The following is a 17891-nucleotide window of genomic DNA, read 5'->3' on the forward strand; positions in this document are numbered from 1 at the left end:
GGGCTCACGTGTATGAATAGGCTCCAGGCCCCAGGGTGGGCAGGCCTGGCCTTGTGGGCGGAGGGACCCAGGCCTCCCTGAGGAAGAGTCTCGGCTTCCCATGCTCCCAGGCCTTCCTGGGGACAGGCCCCATTGCTAGGTCTTTTTGTGAGCAGTGACCTCTGGTCTGGGTGTCTTGCCCCCACTCAGCTGTCCAGTCTTCCGGAGCCCCCCCTAGTAGGGGAGTATCTGGTCCAGCAGCCTCTCACCCTCTGATGAGCAACCCCTCTGCCCTGCATTTCCAGGACAGTGGGGCCTCCCCACCATCAGCCTGGCAGGGGTCTGCGGCATCATCGCTGGCGTGATCTCCTCCATGGTGGAGTCGGTTGGCGACTATTATGCCTGTGCCCGGCTGGTGGGGGCTCCGACCCCCCCGAGACATGCCATCAACCGTGGCATAGGCATTGAGGGGCTCGGCTGCCTGCTGGCGGGAGCCTGGGGGACCGGGAACGGCACCACCTCCTACAGTGAGAACGTGGGGGTGCTGGGCATCACCCAGGTAAGGCTGCAGGTGGGGGTTGGGCATCACCCGGGTAAGGCTGCAGGTGGGGGTTGGGCATCACCCGGGTAAGGCTGCAGGTGGAGGTTGGGCATCACCTGGATAAGGCTGCAGGTGGGGGCTGAGCATCACCCGGGTAAGGCTGCAGGTGGGGGTTGGGCATCACCTGGATAAGGCTGCAGGTGGGGGTCTGGGGACAGGGAATGGCCTACCTCCTACAGGGAGAACGCGGGGCGCTGGGGGGAGACCGGGTACCTGAATCCCTCCGAGTATGAATTTCCTGTGGCTGCTGTTTTTGCTGTAACGCATTGTCACAACCTTATTGATTCGCAACAAGCCAAATTCGTTACTTTACATTCTAGAGGTCAGAAGCCCAACACAGGTCTCCCCGGGCTAAGACCAAGGTGTTGGCAGGGCTTCATTCCTTTCTGGAGGCTCTAGGGGAGAATCCGTTTCTTTCCCTTTTGCAACCTGTAGAGGCCGTCTGCATTCTATAGCTTGTGGCCACTTCCTCCACCTTCAAAGCCAGCAATGTTGGATTTCTCAGATCTTTCTTCCATAGTCACGGCTCCCACTGAACACAGCCAGGATGGGTTTTCTGCTTTGAAGGACCCCTGTGATTAGCGTAGGGAGCCCTGGTGGCGTAACGGTTAAGTGTTCTGCTGCTAACCAAAAGGTTAGTGCTTCAAACCCACCAGCCACTCTCTGGTGTGTCAGTCTGCTACCATAACGTCGCAACCTTGGAAACCCTATGGTGCAGTTCTACTCTGTCCTGTAGGGTCGCTGGGAGTCGGAATCGACTCGACGGCAACGGGTTTGGTGATTGGACTGGGCCCACCTGGAAAATTCAGCGTTACCTCCCCATCTCAAGGTCCTTAATTGGATCACATCTGCAAAGTCCCTTTTCCCATGTCAGGTGACCTATTCATAGGTTTAGGGATTCTGACATGGACACTTTGGAGGCCATTCTTCTGCCTCCCACACTTGACTTTCTTTGGTTGTGGTGATTCCAGAAGTGGCCTTGTGAGCACTGAAGAAAGTCCTGACATTTTTTTTAGAATTGTGGCAAATACATAGTTAACAAAACCTTTGCCATGTCCTCATTCTTCACATGTACCGTCCGGTGACATTAATTGAAAGCCCTTTCTGAAGTTTACGGGCCCCGCCCTCTGCCGAGCTCCAAGCCTGGAAGCTCAGCGCCCCCTGGTCGGATGTGCCTCCCACCCCTGGGGCCCTCACACTCAGAGTGGCCTGTGGGAAGCTCAGTGCACCCACATTCCTGCCCTTCTCCTGGTAGCCCCATCTGACGGAGCCCACTAGTATCCCCCGCTGTCCTCAGCTCCTCGCTGTCCTGTGCCGTCTTCAGCACCTGGCCTCCCTTCTCGCCTCTTCTCCACATTCCCAGAGCCCCAGGGGTATCACCTTTTGCCTGGACAGCCTCCCTGCCTGGGATCTTGCCATTTCTAACCTGCCTCCCACGTAGCTGCCTCAGGATCTTTCTGAAACCCCAATGCTGTTGCTGTTGTTGGCTGCTGTTGAGTTGGCCCCCTGCTCGTGGCAATGGGGACCCCATGCACAATGGAAGAAATTGCTGGATTGACCCACTGTGAGCCACAGGATCTTCATTGGCTGGTTTTCAGAAGTATGTTGCCAGGCCTTTCTTCATAGTCTCTCTTAGTCTGGAAGTTGTGTTGAAACCTATTCAGCATCATAGCAACACGCAAGCCTCCACTGACAGCTGGGCGGTGGCCACCCATGAGGTACACTGGCTGGGACTCGAACCTGGTTCTCTTGTGTGGCAGGTGAAATTTTACCACTGAACTTCCCATGCCCCCCAGCTGATTAGATTAGTTCCTGCTTAAAATCTGTTTGTGGCCCCAATTTCCCACAGTAAAGTCCCATAAAGCTAGCACAAACTCTCCAAGATGGTGCTTTCTAAGGTGACTTTGGGAAAGTATGATTATTTTATTGCTTTCCACGTGCTTCTGTGTATCTTTGCAGCATTTCCCCACACAAGTTCTTTGAGCTTCAAAATTTATAGACCCTTCTTCCACCTGGATTCCTTACAGTCCCCTCAGTGGCTTCAATGTGCAGCCTCTTTCCAGCATCAGATCTGCCCCCCACCCCCCATCATGGCCAAAGTTGACACACAGCAGGACTGAGAGGTTGAGCAGATGACCGCAGCTGGCACCCATCCCCACAGCAAGTCCTGTGCTCTGTGACACCGTGGACACTGTGACACTTGCCCAAAGCTTCAGGAACTTCGGTGCAACTGAGGAGTGTGTTCCACGTGAGGGTCACGGACCCATGCAAAAACCTAGTGGGAGGGGCTGCATAAGCATGTTGCCACTGAGTTGATTCCAACTCATCGACCCCGTGTGACAGAGTAGAACTGCCTGCCCCAAAGGGTTTCCTGGTCTGCAGTCTTTAAGGGACCAGATCACCAGGACTTTCTTCCTCAGAGTTGCTGGGCGAGTTCGAACCAACAACCTTTCGGTTAGCAGCCGCATGCCTAACCATTGCACCGCCAGCATTCTATAGGGCAGCAAATATGTTTCCCACTGTTGTTGCTGTCAGGTGCTGTTGGTCAGTTCTGACTCAGAGCAACCGTATGTAGAACAGAAGGAAACACTGCCCGATCCCGTGCCAGCCTCACAGTCTTGACTGTGCCTGAGCCCTTTGTTGCTGCCATCGTGTCAGTCCATCTCATTGAGGGTCTTCCTCTTTTTCAGTGACTGTCTACTTTACCAAGCATAACACATCCAAAGCACATGAGATGAAGTCTTGCCATCCTTGCTTCTAATGAGCATCCTGGCTGTACTTCTTTCAAGATAGATTTGTTTGTTCTTCCGGTAGTCCCTGGTATATTCGATATTGTTTGCCAACACCCTAATTCAAAGGTATCAGTTCTTCTTCGGTCTTCCTTATTCATTGTCCAGCTTTGGCATGCATATGAGGCGATTGAAAACATCATGGCTTGGGTCAGGCGCACCTTAGTCCTCAAAGTGACATCTTTGATTTTTAGCACTTTAAAGAGATCTTTTTCGGCAGATTTGCCCAATGCAATATGTTGCTTGATTTTATGCAAAACAGAAAATTGCATTCCATAAACAGAACAAATATTTCCTTGATGTGTTGTTTCTAAACTAAGGCCCTTTAGACGAGAGGGAAGGAGCAGGGAAGAAAGATGCTTAGACACAGAGCTGGCTAAGACGCTCCAGATGGGAAGGCTACTTGCTTTTGTAGGCTCACACCTCCTCCTTGTGGCCTTTTGAGATATTACTTCCAATAACTTACACAAGTTGCGTCTTTGCATTGATAGGTTCGGACTTCTTGGTTCTCTGCACTTGTCAGGGGAAATCAGGCTGAAGGCATGATCTAGGATGTACCAATAGCAGTCAGGACTTCTGGCCCACAATCCTGGGGTCAAAAGTGGGCACGGGCTGCAAGATGAGTGCACGTGACAGCAACGTAAGATCTAGTCATGCCCTTGTTCCCACACTTCATTGTCAGGGCTATAAACAAAAACAAAAACAGTCTTTTGACTTAGTAAAAATTTCAAATGAAGACAGTTCAATACAGAAGCACTTAGACTGGGAAGAGAAGAGAAAGCAAAGGCAGAACCCACTACTTTATCCTTACGTGACTGGGCTTCAGCTAGTTGACATTAGAGCATCTTTTTCAGGGCCGGCTGTAGACACAAATGGATGAGAAGCAGGTTCAAGAGCAACTAAACACACTCGCTGACAATAGATATCTAAATCCATTCATGGATGGAATATCAAGACAGGGATGTCAGCTGAACGGCGCTGGCTTTTGAGGAGGATGCAGAAGGCCTCAGAGGCAGAGATCACCTTTGTTTCACCAGTAGTAACTGTCACCCAAGACCCAAGTATAACCCTTGACCAAGCAGCAATCTTGAAAGAATGGCCCGTTGACCTACTTTCAAAAAAAATGAGCCATTGAAAACCCCATGGAGCACAGTTCTACTCTGACCCACATGGAGGCGCCGTGAGTCAGAGCCGAGTCCACATCAATTGGTTTCATTTCAGCATCAATCAACAGTGTCCTGACATGACAGCTGCTGGCACCTGGCTGGGGCTGGGTCCCAGAATGTCGCAGGTTGTGACCACACCCACTCTCCTCACAACAGGGTGAGGTCAGAGTCATGGCCACTCCACTCCAACCAGCTCACGCTTTTCATCAATTCTGAAAGCGCAAACTGCAGAGCGACAATTAAACCTCTGTGGAGATGAACTAGAGAAAAACACACTTCTAAGGTTCTGGACAAAAACGGTGAATGCTGCAAAATACCACGAGCTGGGGCCTCACTTCAGTTTCGTATCCTAAATGGAGCCCCCCCAGATATGAGGAGGAAACCCTGGTGGCCTAGTGGTTAAGAGCTATGAGTGCTAACCAAAAGGTCGGCAGTTCGAATCCACTAGGGGCTCCTTGGAAACCCTGTAGGGTTCTACCCTATCCTATGGAGTCACTATGAGTCAGAAACGACTCAGTGGCAACAGGTTAGATATGAAGAACCAGAGTTTATGCATATTTCATGAAATGATTCCTTGTTGAGAAAATCTATCATTCTCCCAGTTGAGAAGATGTCTTGGTTAATATAATACCAAAAAAATATATGCCTCTGGGTGGTGCAAATGGTTTGTGCTAGACTACTAACCTAAAGGTTGGCAGGTCCAATCCACCCATATGCTATGAGGAAAAAAGGTCTGGCGATCTGCCTTGATAAGGATTACAGTAAAGAAAACCCTATCGAGAAGTTCTACCCTAAAGCATGGGGTCACCATGCGTCGGAACGGACTGGATGGCAGCCAATAACAACATAGAGTGCTAACTAGGCTTCACAGTTGCTATTCTACACAGTTCACATACATTATCTTATTTAACCTGTGAAGTAAGTATCAGTGATCTTATTTGGTAAATTCAGAGCGGTTAGGTAGTGTGGCTCAAGTCACACAGCTCATCACAGGTAAAGCTGGGTGGGATTCAGCTCTGAAACCCCTCATTCTCCCCGCCGCCTCTGAAGAGAGACTCCTGGTCCCCCTGTAAAGGGCCCAAAAGTCCAGACTGGGTGGGTCCTGTGGGCCGGGAGGGGCGGAGGGAGCTCTGGCGCCCCCTGTAGGCGCTCACAAGGCGCACACCCTCCTTTCCCAAACCCTATCGGGGAGCAGAGGAGTGTTTCTTGGTTGGGTTGCTGCTGCTCTTGCTAGTACACTGGAATGATGTCGAGGTGCCTGCACAGGGCAGAGGCCTCGGGCTGAGCCCCTTGCCCGTCTCCTGGGTGCTGCAGGTGGGGAGCAGGATGGTGATCGTGGCGGCAGGCTGTGTGCTGCTCCTGATGGGTGTGTTTGGAAAGATTGGGGCTGCGTTTGCCACCATCCCGACCCCTGTGATCGGAGGCATGTTCCTGGTGATGTTCGGGGTCATCACGGCCGTGGGGATTTCCAATCTGCAGGTGAGGGTGGCACCTGAGGAAAACAGTCACTTTGCTCCTCTTGAAAGAAGTCGGCGGGGCTGAGATGATGGGAGTGGGGAGGGGATCCTGGGTCCCAGAAGCCACACTGGACTTCGCATGGAAGAAAGAATAGCCAGAAGCATCAAACCTCTGAAAACCAGAAATAGCATCAGCTCAGAGCACTGCCCAAATGGCCAGCCAGGTGGGCTGGGGCTTGGACCTGCCGGCTGGTGTGGCTGTGAGCCCAGCCCTCCTCAGCAGCTGGGGCACGGCAGCGGGTGGACTGACCTCTGCAGGGGGTGATGTGTGTGTGCGCGCGCGCAGCGCAGGTGCTGAGTGCCAGCCTGCCTCTCGGCCTTTCTCCTGCAGTACGTGGACATGAACTCCTCCCGGAATCTCTTTGTCTTTGGCTTCTCCATCTACTGTGGGCTCGCCATTCCCAACTGGGTGAACAAGAACCCCGAGAGGCTCCAGACAGGTGATACCCTGTCCCCAGACTGCTATGCCCCAGGTCAGAGCAAGTGGAGCTGAGGCTCTGTCCCCTCAGGAGGAAAGCCCTTGGTCCCTGTAAGTCCCAGTCTTCTGTCTCCACTCCAGGCATTCTCCAGCTGGACCAGGTCATCCAGGTACTGCTGACCACCGGCATGTTTGTTGGTGGATCTCTGGGCTTTCTACTGGACAACACCATCCCAGGTGGGGCATTTGGGTATCTGGACCACTTGGAGAGTTTCTCCTGGCCCCATTGCCATGCCAGGCTGGGCAGAGCATACATGACTGGGCCTTGGGTCTGAGGGGGTTGTAAGGGCCCAATGGTGGGAAAAACCTCAAAAGCAAGAGGAAAAAGACCCAGCCCTGCTTTCTTAGCACCTACACTCTAGTTGGTGAGGGACACTGCACATGTATTGATTTATTCATTCACTCTTTCAACAAAAATCCATGGAGCTCCAGAAATAAGACATGTCGCTGCCTTCTATAAATCCCCGGGCTACCTGGAGGGCAACACAGCAGTGCAGACAGTTATAGCACAGTGTAGTCATGCTAGGATGGGCAAACCGGGTGCACCAGTGCTGAGCAAGTCGCAAAAGGAAGAGACGAGCAGGTGCAATCATAGTTGGCTTCCTGGAGGAGGTGGTGCAAACCGCTCTCTCCTCCTCCGCGGGCAGCATTAAACTCACCCTTCTTGGTCGTCCAGCAGCCGCTTGTCCACACCTGCACAATAGCACCTGCTTCACTGCATTGTATTTTCCACATTTCTTCACTCGTTGTGAAATGCGTCCCCACTTCAGAAACGTTAACATGTGGAACCTTTGTGTGCCCTTGGAGTTGGGGACAGGACTGTGCTTGGGCACAACTGTACCCTCTGCACAGGCTCAGTCACCCAGAAGGTGCCTGCTGAGTTGAGCGGAGCTGCACTGTGTTGGCCCTGGGACAGTGCAGGCCTCGTGAACGCCTGCAGGGGCGCAATGGAGGCCCGGTGAGCGCCTGCAGGGGGGCGCCAGGGCTCACCCAGCCCGCTCCTTCAGGGCCCAGTCCGATTTCTTCTGTCTCCTATTAGGAAGTGTGGAGGAGCGCGGGCTCCTGGCGTGGAATCAAAGCCAGGAGGAGTCAGAGGCGACCTCGGAAGCCTCTGAGATCTACGGCCTCCCCTGTGGGATTGGCACCAAGTTCTACACTTCTTCCTGCAGCTGGTGCCTTCCTTTCTGGCCCCAGCTGGAGGGAGTCCGGAAACGTGAGGTGGAGGTGAGCCAGCTCACCCTCTGCTCCTTGGACGTCCCAGGATACCGCCGCAAAGGTGATCAGGAGACCAGAATGTGAAGAGAACCATCCTGGCACCCCCCAGAGCCCCTGCCCCAGAACGTGCTGACCCGCCTAGAACGTGCTGATCCCGACCCCGAAGGTGCTGGCTCCCAGAGAACGTGCTGGCCTCCAGAACGTGCTGACCGCCCCCCCCCCCCCCCCCCCCGCTCAGTGTGCTGACCCCAGATGACCTACTACGGGTGCCCCGCCCTTCCGAGCACCTCCTACACCGCCAGCTGCGCACTCAGACAAGTATACTGCTGGATTAAGATCCGGACCAGTGTGCTTTAGCTAGCAAGCAGCTACCGCGTGTCCAGGGTGAACACTTGTGACCCGACGTCCACCAGAAACTCACCTAGTTCACATGCTCTTGGCCTGGGCTGGTCAGGGAATGGACATGGGGCTGGTTGCCGAAAGGGCACCAGGGCCAGTTCTGTCTTCTCTAAAGAGGCAAGGGACTTGCCAGCCTCTCCATCCTTCCCCCTTCTGCCCTGCTCCTTAGGGCTGGCTGTTCGGAGGTGGTGAGGACCACCCCCTGGTCCCTCCTGCTCCCCTCTGAGTTCCTAGTGCTGCAGCCCCATTCCACTGTGGGAGCTGTGGCATGGGCTCACCCAGGTAGGTCCTGAGGCTGGGCACCATGGTTTCCTGCCATCTGCTCTGCCCACAAGCTCCCCACAGGCTTCAATGCTCTTCAGCCTCCCCTCTAGGAGACCCAGGAGTTATGGGGCGGGGTAGGTGAGACACTCCTAGGTGGACGAAGAGGACCATGAAGGCCAGGGCCCAGGTGTGCAGGACAGGTTTGCAGCCTCAGCTCAGACTCCAGACCACTTGGCTGTCTACCAGAGTGGGAAGCTAAGATCGATTCTACTTCTGCCTTGGGGTTTTCTAGAAGATTCCAATGCTTTCCTTATGCCTTTTATTTGTGATGAGTACTGGGTCTCAATAGTAAGAAAAAACAAATTCACCCTCTGTCCCAACACCTCCTCCATCAGGAAGTCTACCCTTGCTTCGGCAAACCCGTACCCCTGCTCCCCGGGAAAGGAAGGGGAGATATTTTGCTGCGGGGATGAGGGAAGGGAAACATCTGATATTGTTCTGTTGTTGTTGTTGTTAAGTGCCACCCAGTTGGTTCCGATTCATGGCGATCCTATGTACAAGAGAACGAAAACCTCCCGGTCCTCACAATCTTTGCTATGCTTGAGCCCATTGTTGCAACTGTTCTGTCAATCCATTTCGTTGAGGGTCTTCCTCTTTTTCACTGACCTTCTACTTTACCAGGTATGATGCCCTTCTTCAGGGATTGATCCCTCCTCATAACATGTCCAAAGTATGTGAGACATGGTATTGCCATCCTTGCTTCTAAGGAGCGTTCTGGTTGTACTGCTTCCAAGACAGATTTCTTCGTTCTTTTGGTGGTCCATGGTATAGTCAATATTCTTTGCCAACACCAGAATTCAAAGGTGTAATTCTTCTTCCATCTTCCTTATTCACTGTCCAGCTTTCACATGCATATGAGGTGATTGAAAACATCAGGGCCTGGGTCAGGTGCACCTTAGTCCTCAAGGCGACATCTTTGCTTTTCAACACTTTAAAGAGGTCTTTTGCAGCAGATTTACCCAATGCAATGCGACTTTTGATTTCTTTACTGCTGCTTCCATGGGTGTCGATTGTGGATCCAAGTAAAAGGAAATTGTTGACAACTTCAATCTTTTCTCTGTTTATCATGATGTTGCTCATTGGTCCAGTTATGAGGATTTTTGTTTTCTTTATGTTGAGGTGTAATCCATACTGAAGGCTATAGTCTTTGATCTTCATCAGTAAGTGCTTCAAGTCCTCTTCACTTTCAGCAAGCAGGGTTGTGTCATCTGCATAACGCAGGTTGTTAATGCCTCTTACTCCAGTCTTTATTCCCCTGTTCTTCTTCACAGAGTCCAGCCTTTCGGATCATTTGCTGAGCCTACAGATTGAATAGGTATGATGAAAGGATACGACCCTGACACACCCCTTTCCTGACTTTACACCATGCAGCATCCTCTTGTTCTGCTTGAATGACTGCCTCTTGATCTATGTACAGGTTCCTCATGAGCACAATTAAGTGTTCTAGAATCCCCATTCTTCACAATGATATCCACAGTTCGTTATGATCCACACAGTCAAATGCCTTTGCATAGTCAATAAAACACAGGTAAACATCCTTCTGGTATTCTCTGCTTTCAGCCAGCCAGGATGCATCTGACATCAGCTATGATATCCCTGGTTCCATGACCTCTTCTGAATCTGGCTTGGATTTCTGGCAGTTTCCTGTCCATATACTGCTGCAGACACTTTTGAATGATCTTCAGCAAAATTTTGCTTGCATGTGATATTAATGATAATAAGCCAACCCAGTGCCGTTAATGATATTGTCCCATAATTTCTGTATTTGGTTGGATCACCTTTCTTGGGAATACACATAAATATGGATCTCTTCCAGTCAGATGGCCAGGTAGCTGTCCTCCACATTTCTTGGCATAGATGAGTGAGCACTTCCAGAGCTGCATCCGTTTGTTGAAACATCTCAGTTGATATTCCGTCAATTCCTGGAGGCTTGTTTTTTGCCAATGCCTTCAGTGCAGCTTGGACTTCTTCCTTCAGCACCATCGGCTCCTGATCACATACTACCTCCTAAAATGGTTGAATATCAACCAATTCTTTTTGGCATAGTGACTCTGTGTATACCTTCCATCTTCTTTGGATGCTTCCTGTGTCGTTTGATATTTTCCCTGTAGAATCCTTCACTATTACAACTCAACGCTTGAATTTTTTCTTCAGTTCTTTCAGCTTGGGAATTGCTGAGCATGTTCTTCCTTTTTGGTTTTCTATCTCCAGGTCTTTGTACATGTCATCATAATACTTTACTTTGTCTTCTCGAGCCGCCCTTTGCAATCTTCTGTTCAGTTCTTTTACTTCATCATTTCTTCCTTTTGCTTTAGCTACTCAATGTTCAAAAGCAAGTTTCAGAGTCTCCTCTGACAACCATTTTGGTGTTTTCTGTCTTTTAAATGACCTCTTTCTTCATGTATGATGTCCTTGATGTCATTCCAGAACTCGTCTGGTCTTTGGTCATTAGTGTTCAATGCATCAAATCTATTCTTGAGATAGTCTCCAAATTCAGGTGGGATATACTCAAGGTCATACTTTGGCTGTCATGGACTTGTTCTAATTTTCTTCAGTTTCGACTCGAACTTGCATATGAGCAATTGATGGTCTGTTCCAGTCGGCCCCTGGCCTTGTTCTGATGATACTGAGCTTTTCCATCGTCTCTTTCCACAAATGTAGTCAATTTGATTCCTGTGTAGAGGTCCACGTGTATAGCTGCCATTTATGTTGTTGAAAAAAGGTATTTGCAATGAAGAAATCATTGGTCTTGCAAAATTCTATCATGCGATCTCCAGCATTGTTTCTATCACCAAGGCCGCTATTTTCCAACTATCGGTCCTTCTTTGTTTCCAACTTTCACATTCCAACTACCAGTAATATCAATGAATCCTGATTGCATGTTTGATTAATTTCAGACTGCAGAATTTGGTAAAAAATCTTCAGTTTCTTCATCTTTGGCCTTAGTGGTTGGTGTGTAAATTTGAATAATAGTCGTATTAACTGGTCTTGCTTGTAGGCATATAGATACTATCCTATCATTGACAGCATTGTACTTCAGAATAGGTCTTGGAATGTTGTATTTGACGATGAAAGCAACGCCATTCCTCTTCAAGTTGTCATTCCCGGCATAGTAGACCATATGATCATCTAATTCAAAATGGCCAGTACCAGTCCATTTCAGCTCACTTATGCCTAAGATATCAATGTTTAGGCATTCCATTTCATTTTTTTTATTGTGCTTTAAATGCAAGTTTACAGATCAAGTCCGTCTCTCATACAAAAGATTTATATACATCTTGCTATATACTCCTAGTTGCTCTCCTCCTAATGAGACAGCACAGTCTTCCTCTCCACCCTGTATTCCCCGAGTCCATTCAGCCAGTTCCTGTCCACCTCTGTCTTCTGATCTCGCCTCTGGACTGCAGCTTCCCACATAGTCTTATGTGTATACTTGAGCCAAGAAGCTCACTCCTCACCAGTATCATTTTCTGTCTTATAGTCCAGTCCAATCCCTGCCTGAAGAGTTGGCTTTAGGAATGGTTCTAGTCTTGGGCTAACAAAAGGTCCACGGACCATGACCTCTGGGGTCCTTCTAGTCTCAATCAGACCATTAAGTCTAGTCTTTTTTCGATAATTCAAGGTCTGCATCCCACTGTTCTCCTGCTCAATCAGGAATTTTCTGTTGTGTTCCCTGTTAGGGCAGTCATCTGTTATATCTGGGCACCATCTAGTTCTTCTGGTCTTAGGCTGATGTAGTCTGGTTTATGTGGCCCTTTTTGTCTCTTGGGCTCATGATTACATTGTGCTTTGGTGTTCTTCATTCTCCTTTGCTCCAGATGGGTTGAGACCAACTGATGTATCTTAGATGGCTGCTTGCTATCATTTAAGACCCCAGACACCGCTCACCAAAGTGGAATCCAGAATGTTTTCTTAATACATTTTGTTATGCCAGTTGACCTAGATGTCCCCTGAAACCATGGTCCTCACACCCTGGCCCCTGCTACTCTGGCCTTCGGAGCATTCAGTTGTATTCAGGAAACTTCTTTGTTTTTGGTTTAGTCCAGTTGTGCTGACCTCTCCTGTATTGTGTGTTGTCTTTCCCTTCACCTAAAATAGTGCTTGTCTACTACCTAATTAGTGAATACCCCTCTCCCTCCCCGCCTCCCCACCCTCGTAACCATTAAAGATATTTTCTTCTGTGTTTAAACTATTTCTTGAGTTCTTATAATAGTGGTCTCATACAATATTTGCCCTTTTGCAGCTGACTAATTTTACCCAGCTTAGTGCCTTCCAGATTCCTCCATGTTATGAGATGTTTCGCGGATTCATCATTGTTTTTTACTGTTGCATAATATTCCATTGTGTGAATAAACCATAATGTATTTATTCATTCATCCGTTGATGGGCACCTTGGTTGCTTCCATCTTTTTGCTATTGTAAACAGTGCTGCAGTGAACATGGGTGTGCATATATCTGTTTGTGTGAAGGCTCTTATTTCTCTAGGATATATTCCAAGGAGTGGGATCACTGGATCATATGGTAGTTCTAGTTCTAGCTTCTTAAGGAAGTGCCAAATCGATTTCCAAAGTGATTATTGTACCATTTTACATTCCCACCAGCAGTGTATAAGTGTGCCAGTCTCTCTAAACCTCTCCAACATTTATTATTTTGTGTTTTTTGGATTAATGCCAGGCTTGTTGGAGTGAGATGGTATCTCGTTGTAGTTTTGATTTGCGTTTCTCTAATGGCTAATGATCGTGAGCATTTCCTCATGAACCTGTCAGCTGCCTGAGTACTTTGGTGAAATGCCTGTTCATATCCTTTGCTCCATTTCATTTTTAACGATTTCCAATTTTCCTAGATTCATACTTGGTACATTCCATGTTCCAATTATTAATGGATGTTTGCAGCTGTTTCTTCTCATTTTGAGTTGTGTCACATCAGCAAATGAAGGTCTCTAAAGCTTGACTCCATCCACGTCATTAAGATTGACTCTACTTTGAGGAGGCAGCTCTTTTCCAGTCATCTTTTGAGTGTCTTCCAACCAGGGGGCTCAGCTTCTGGCACTATACCAGACAATATTCCACTGCTATTCGTAAGGTTTCCATTGGCTAATTCTTTTCAGAATTAGACCACCTGGTCCTTCTTCCTAATCTTAGCCTGGAAGCTCAGCTGAAACCTGTCCACCATGGGTGACCCTGCTGGCATTTGAATACCAGTGACATAGCTTCCAGCATCATAGCAACACACAAGCCCCCACTGTACGACAAACGGACAGACACATGGGGGATATTGTTCTAGACCATTTTATTAGAGAAACCACCACCTGTCACCCTCGCCACTCACCTATCTCTGCTTGGCATTGAGGGGAGGTTGCATTTCTAACAGACTTTCCAAGGGTTGGTGATTCCCAGTCATCCATGGGCATGAAGAGTCTGTGTGTGATAGGAGGGGGGTGGTGGGTGTGGATTCTTGTGTGTTAGGAGTGGGGTGATACAGTACGGGTCCACCAAACACAATGCCCGTTAGACATTTTTAAAAGGCACCTCTTATAGTAGTGTCATAGATTGAATCACGTCCCCCCGAAAATGTGTGTATCAATTTGGCTGGGCCATGATTTCCGGTATTGTGTGATTTTCCTATATGTTGTGAATCCTGCCTCTATGATGTTAATGAGGGAGGATGGGCAGCAGTTGTGTTAGTGAGGAGGGGCTTAATCTACAAGATTAGATTGTGTCTTGAGGCAATCTCTTGAGATAAAAGAGAGAAGCAAGCAGAAAGACAGGGGAACCTCATACCACAAAGAAAGCAGTGTCGGGATCAGTGCATGTCTTTGGACCTGGGGGGTACCTGCGCAGAGAAGCTCCTAGTCTGGGGGAAGATTGATAAGAAGGTGGACAGAGAGAGAAAGACTTCCCCTGGAGCTGATGCCCTGAATTTGGGCTTTTAGCCTACTTTACTGTGAGGAAATAAACTTCTCTTTGTTAAAGCCATCCACTTGTGGTATTTCTGTTATAGCAGCACGAGATGACTAAGACAAGCAACGAGGAGTGTAAACATGAATCTCATTCACTCTCAGTGTTTTAGATGAAGAAAACAATCTAAGTGTCGATGCAAAGAAACAGAAGATGCTGAAAAGTCATAGAAGCCATGCTTTCTTGTCCTTTCCTAAACTTCAGAAGAAGAAGAATTTAAAAGAATCTTCATAAATGATACACGATCCCCTAAAAGTGTTTGTGAGAGATGTTTGGTGACAAAAGGAAAGAAACAAAATGTGTGATTAGGATTTTAAATATTCACAAGCTCCCCATCCTTGCTCTAAGCCAGAGAAAGGAGGTGTGAGTGCAAACCCCTTAGGAGTGGGGTGCATCTGGGGAGGTCAGGCTGGGGGTGTGAGGAAGGTGTAGGCTCATGGTCTAGACTTGCTTCCTTCCCTCCCAGGCCCCCTCCCTTAGCCCCTTCGCTAAGCCTTCCATGCACAGGTTTAGTTTAGTAACTGGTGACCCGGGTGTGGGCAGGATAGCAAGTTGGGAGGACAGCCCATGACCTGATTTGTGACACAAAATACATGAGTATTTCTCCAGGTGGAAGAATACAACCAGTTTCATTTCCTAAGGAGTGAGTCCTGAGACGTGACTGGAAGAGGGAATGCAGTAAAATCCTAAGACCTTGAGTTCCCTTCAGTTCCCCTGTGTAGTAATACCTGAAGCCAGTGGGGGAAATGCCAGGGGGAGGGGATGGCCTTCAGTGCACGCAAGGCCAAGCTCATGCCTAGGGACACATACGCCCAATTGTCTTCACTGGGTGATGGGTTCAGAGAGGTTACTCTTGAAGGCATTGAACCAATGTCCTCAGGCCACCAGAGCTGCCAGGGAGGGAATGCTGAACGAAAACAGCAGACTGGCTCCACCCAAAGCGTGTGGGGAGGACTAAGATACCCCAGGGTGTCCTACACAAAACACTTGCGTAAGTGCTGAGTGTGAAGGCTTTATCGGCATCGCCCCTAGTTACAAATCCTGTAACGATTCCTTTATAGTATGGCAGCTGTTCCTTCAGAAAAGGAGCCCGAAGTTCCTCCACAGCGCGGGAAATTGATGTGCACAGAGCTCCCGGCCTTCGACAATGCACTTGATTGTGCCTCAGTTTCCTCCCTGTGAAGCTGAGTCAGCGCTTACTGTGGTTACACTGGTTACACTGTCATGTCCACACATCTAGAAAATTCCACCAGAGTCTCCCAGGGTTGCTGTATCAACGAATCACAAAGTGGGTGGCTTAAAAGAACAAAGTTATTCTCTCCCAGTGCTGGGTGCTGGGCGTCCCAGTTTAGGGTGTCAGCCGGGCCACATTCTCTCTGAAGGCTCTAGGGAAAGATCCTTTCTGGTCTCTCTCAGATTCTGATGGCCCCAGGCATTCCTTGGATTTCACCCGTGTTAGGGCAATGGTCTGCCTCTTTGCCCCCCATCCAGGCTGCCTAACTAACTAAAGGCCTCGGGCCCAGAACCTTCTCTGATAAAGAGGCTGGGAATCGGGTCGCCTTCGCTGTCCTGGTTCCTTCTCCTTATCAGGGAAACCTTCCCCTTGTTCTGGACACACAGTAACTTTCTCTGTCTCTTGCACATGTGTGGGTACCATATGGCACCTGGCCCACCCCATTTCTATAACAGTTCACAGCAGGGGTAGGTGAGTGAGGAGCAGGGTCTCTCATGGCCCGAGAGGGGGAACATGCCAGATTTAAGAGCCAGCCTTGGGGGATGGACTGAAGGGGAAACAGGCTTTGTGAGGCTGAACATGAGCACCCTCAAGTGGTCCGCTAATTCTCTACAGTTTGCTGAGTCAGTCTTACATAAGCCCCTGGCTTGTAGCCACTATTATCCATCACCACTATAAAACCTCTGTTCTCCCACTGCTGGGTGCAGTGATCTGCTTTGGTCCTGTGGCCACCCAGGACTCACCTTGTCTATAAGTCTCCCTAATAAACTCCCTCTCTGCCACACTGGAGTTGCCCTCTTCTTTCTTCGGTCTCTCGGCAAGATTTTTGGAGACAAGTTTCATGTTGCTGGTCCATGCCAGGACACCTGCGGCATAACTTTGTTGGCACTTGGCTGTCTTCCTCCGTCTCTATCTACCTCTTCTCCTATTTAATAGGCCATCACTCAGATAGGATTAGGATCCACCTTACTCATGTATGATCTCGTGTTAACTCATAACATCTTCCAAGATCCTATTTCCAAACAAGGTCATGTTCATCACAGGTACAGGGGCTTAGGACTTAACACATCTTTTTTGAGGACACAATTCAATCCATAACACCCCATTATGCCTGTCTTCACAGACATCTTTACACACATGCTTACTTGGTAAAAAGTCATCTTTTTTTTTTTTTCCACCATTTGCCAATGAAGTTTCTGAACCAATTCTGCTCTTTTGAAAAAGATTTTCATCCCTAACACAAGTATTTTGTGTTAATTTTATCAGTGTACCTAGTCTGTTCTGCAATCTTAGCCCATGAAATACAGGCAATTATCTTTGTTTATACAATTTGTGACAGGCTATTCATCTAAACATTTTCTTTTTTGTTTTATAAACCCCAAAACCAGATCCACTGCCATTGAGTTGATTCAGACTCATAGTGGCCCTAAGTGCTGTGGGTTTCATTATATAATTAGATAATATATCCACGTGAAACTTAACCTTCGTAAAAGTCTACTTGGATGCTGATTAACAAATTAATGCTTTATTTCAGGATGATGAATAATGGAGAACTTAGATTCAGGGCCGTGAACTTCACACCCCATTTTCCAAGTCCATGTACTCTGTCTTCTCTCTTCTAAACCCTTCCACCTGCACCCCATCCTCATTCTCATCTACTATTTCATTGAAAAAGCTGCAAAAAAGCAATCAGAAGACTCTTACACGATCAGCCACCTCCCTCCACCCTCAGCTGTGCCCAGATCCTCGCTGTCCCTCCTGTACTTTGAATGAACTGTCTGGGTTCCCTCTAACAAGCCAGCCTCTTCCCTGCACCAGCCCCTCATTCCTATGCTTGGATTTCACCCCAGCAATTCTCACCTCTTTCTTTTGATCATCAAATTTTCCCTTTCTTCCAATAATTTACGTCAGCATATAAACCTGCTGTTATTTCTTGTTTTTGTTAGTTGTCAACTTATGGTGGCCCCATGTACAATCTAACAGACATTGCCCAGTCCTGTGCCATCTTCATGATCATTGGTATGCTCAAGTCCACTGTTCTGGCCACTGTGTATTTGAGTGCCTCCCAGCCTAGGGGATTCATCTTCCAGCATTAAACCCAGTGCCATTGAGTTGATTCCAACTCATAGCGACCCTATAGGACAGAGTAGAACTGCCCCATAGAGTTTCCAAGGAGCACCTGGCGGATTTGAACTGCCGACCCCTTGGTTAGCAGCCATAGCACTTAACCAC

At 48.6% G+C, this 17891-nt stretch overlaps 1 protein-coding gene across 6 annotated transcripts in view; it reads left to right on the top strand.

Annotated features, from left to right (window-relative positions):
* Positions 1 to 14538, top strand: part of LOC126081475 (solute carrier family 23 member 1-like) — a 65714-nt gene extending 51176 nt beyond the window's left edge. For 3 of the 6 annotated variants that reach the window (XM_049893371.1, XM_049893374.1, XM_049893375.1), the window contains 5 exons: positions 285 to 538; positions 5850 to 6014; positions 6384 to 6525; positions 6612 to 6707; positions 7570 to 14537. In XM_049893371.1, the coding sequence (XP_049749328.1) occupies positions 285 to 538; positions 5850 to 6014; positions 6384 to 6525; positions 6612 to 6707; positions 7570 to 7829 (917 nt within the window). In that variant the 3' untranslated portion in view covers positions 7830 to 14537. Of the gene's footprint in view, positions 1 to 284; positions 539 to 5849; positions 6015 to 6383; positions 6526 to 6611; positions 6708 to 7569 lie in introns of all 6 variants that reach the window. The other 3 variants (XM_049893373.1, XM_049893370.1, XM_049893372.1) reach the window with 3 other exon arrangements.
* The last annotated feature ends 3353 nt before the right edge of the window (positions 14539 to 17891 follow it).

Source organism: Elephas maximus, chromosome 8, assembly GCF_024166365.1.
Source record: "Elephas maximus indicus isolate mEleMax1 chromosome 8, mEleMax1 primary haplotype, whole genome shotgun sequence".
Taxonomy (NCBI): domain Eukaryota; kingdom Metazoa; phylum Chordata; class Mammalia; order Proboscidea; family Elephantidae; genus Elephas; species Elephas maximus.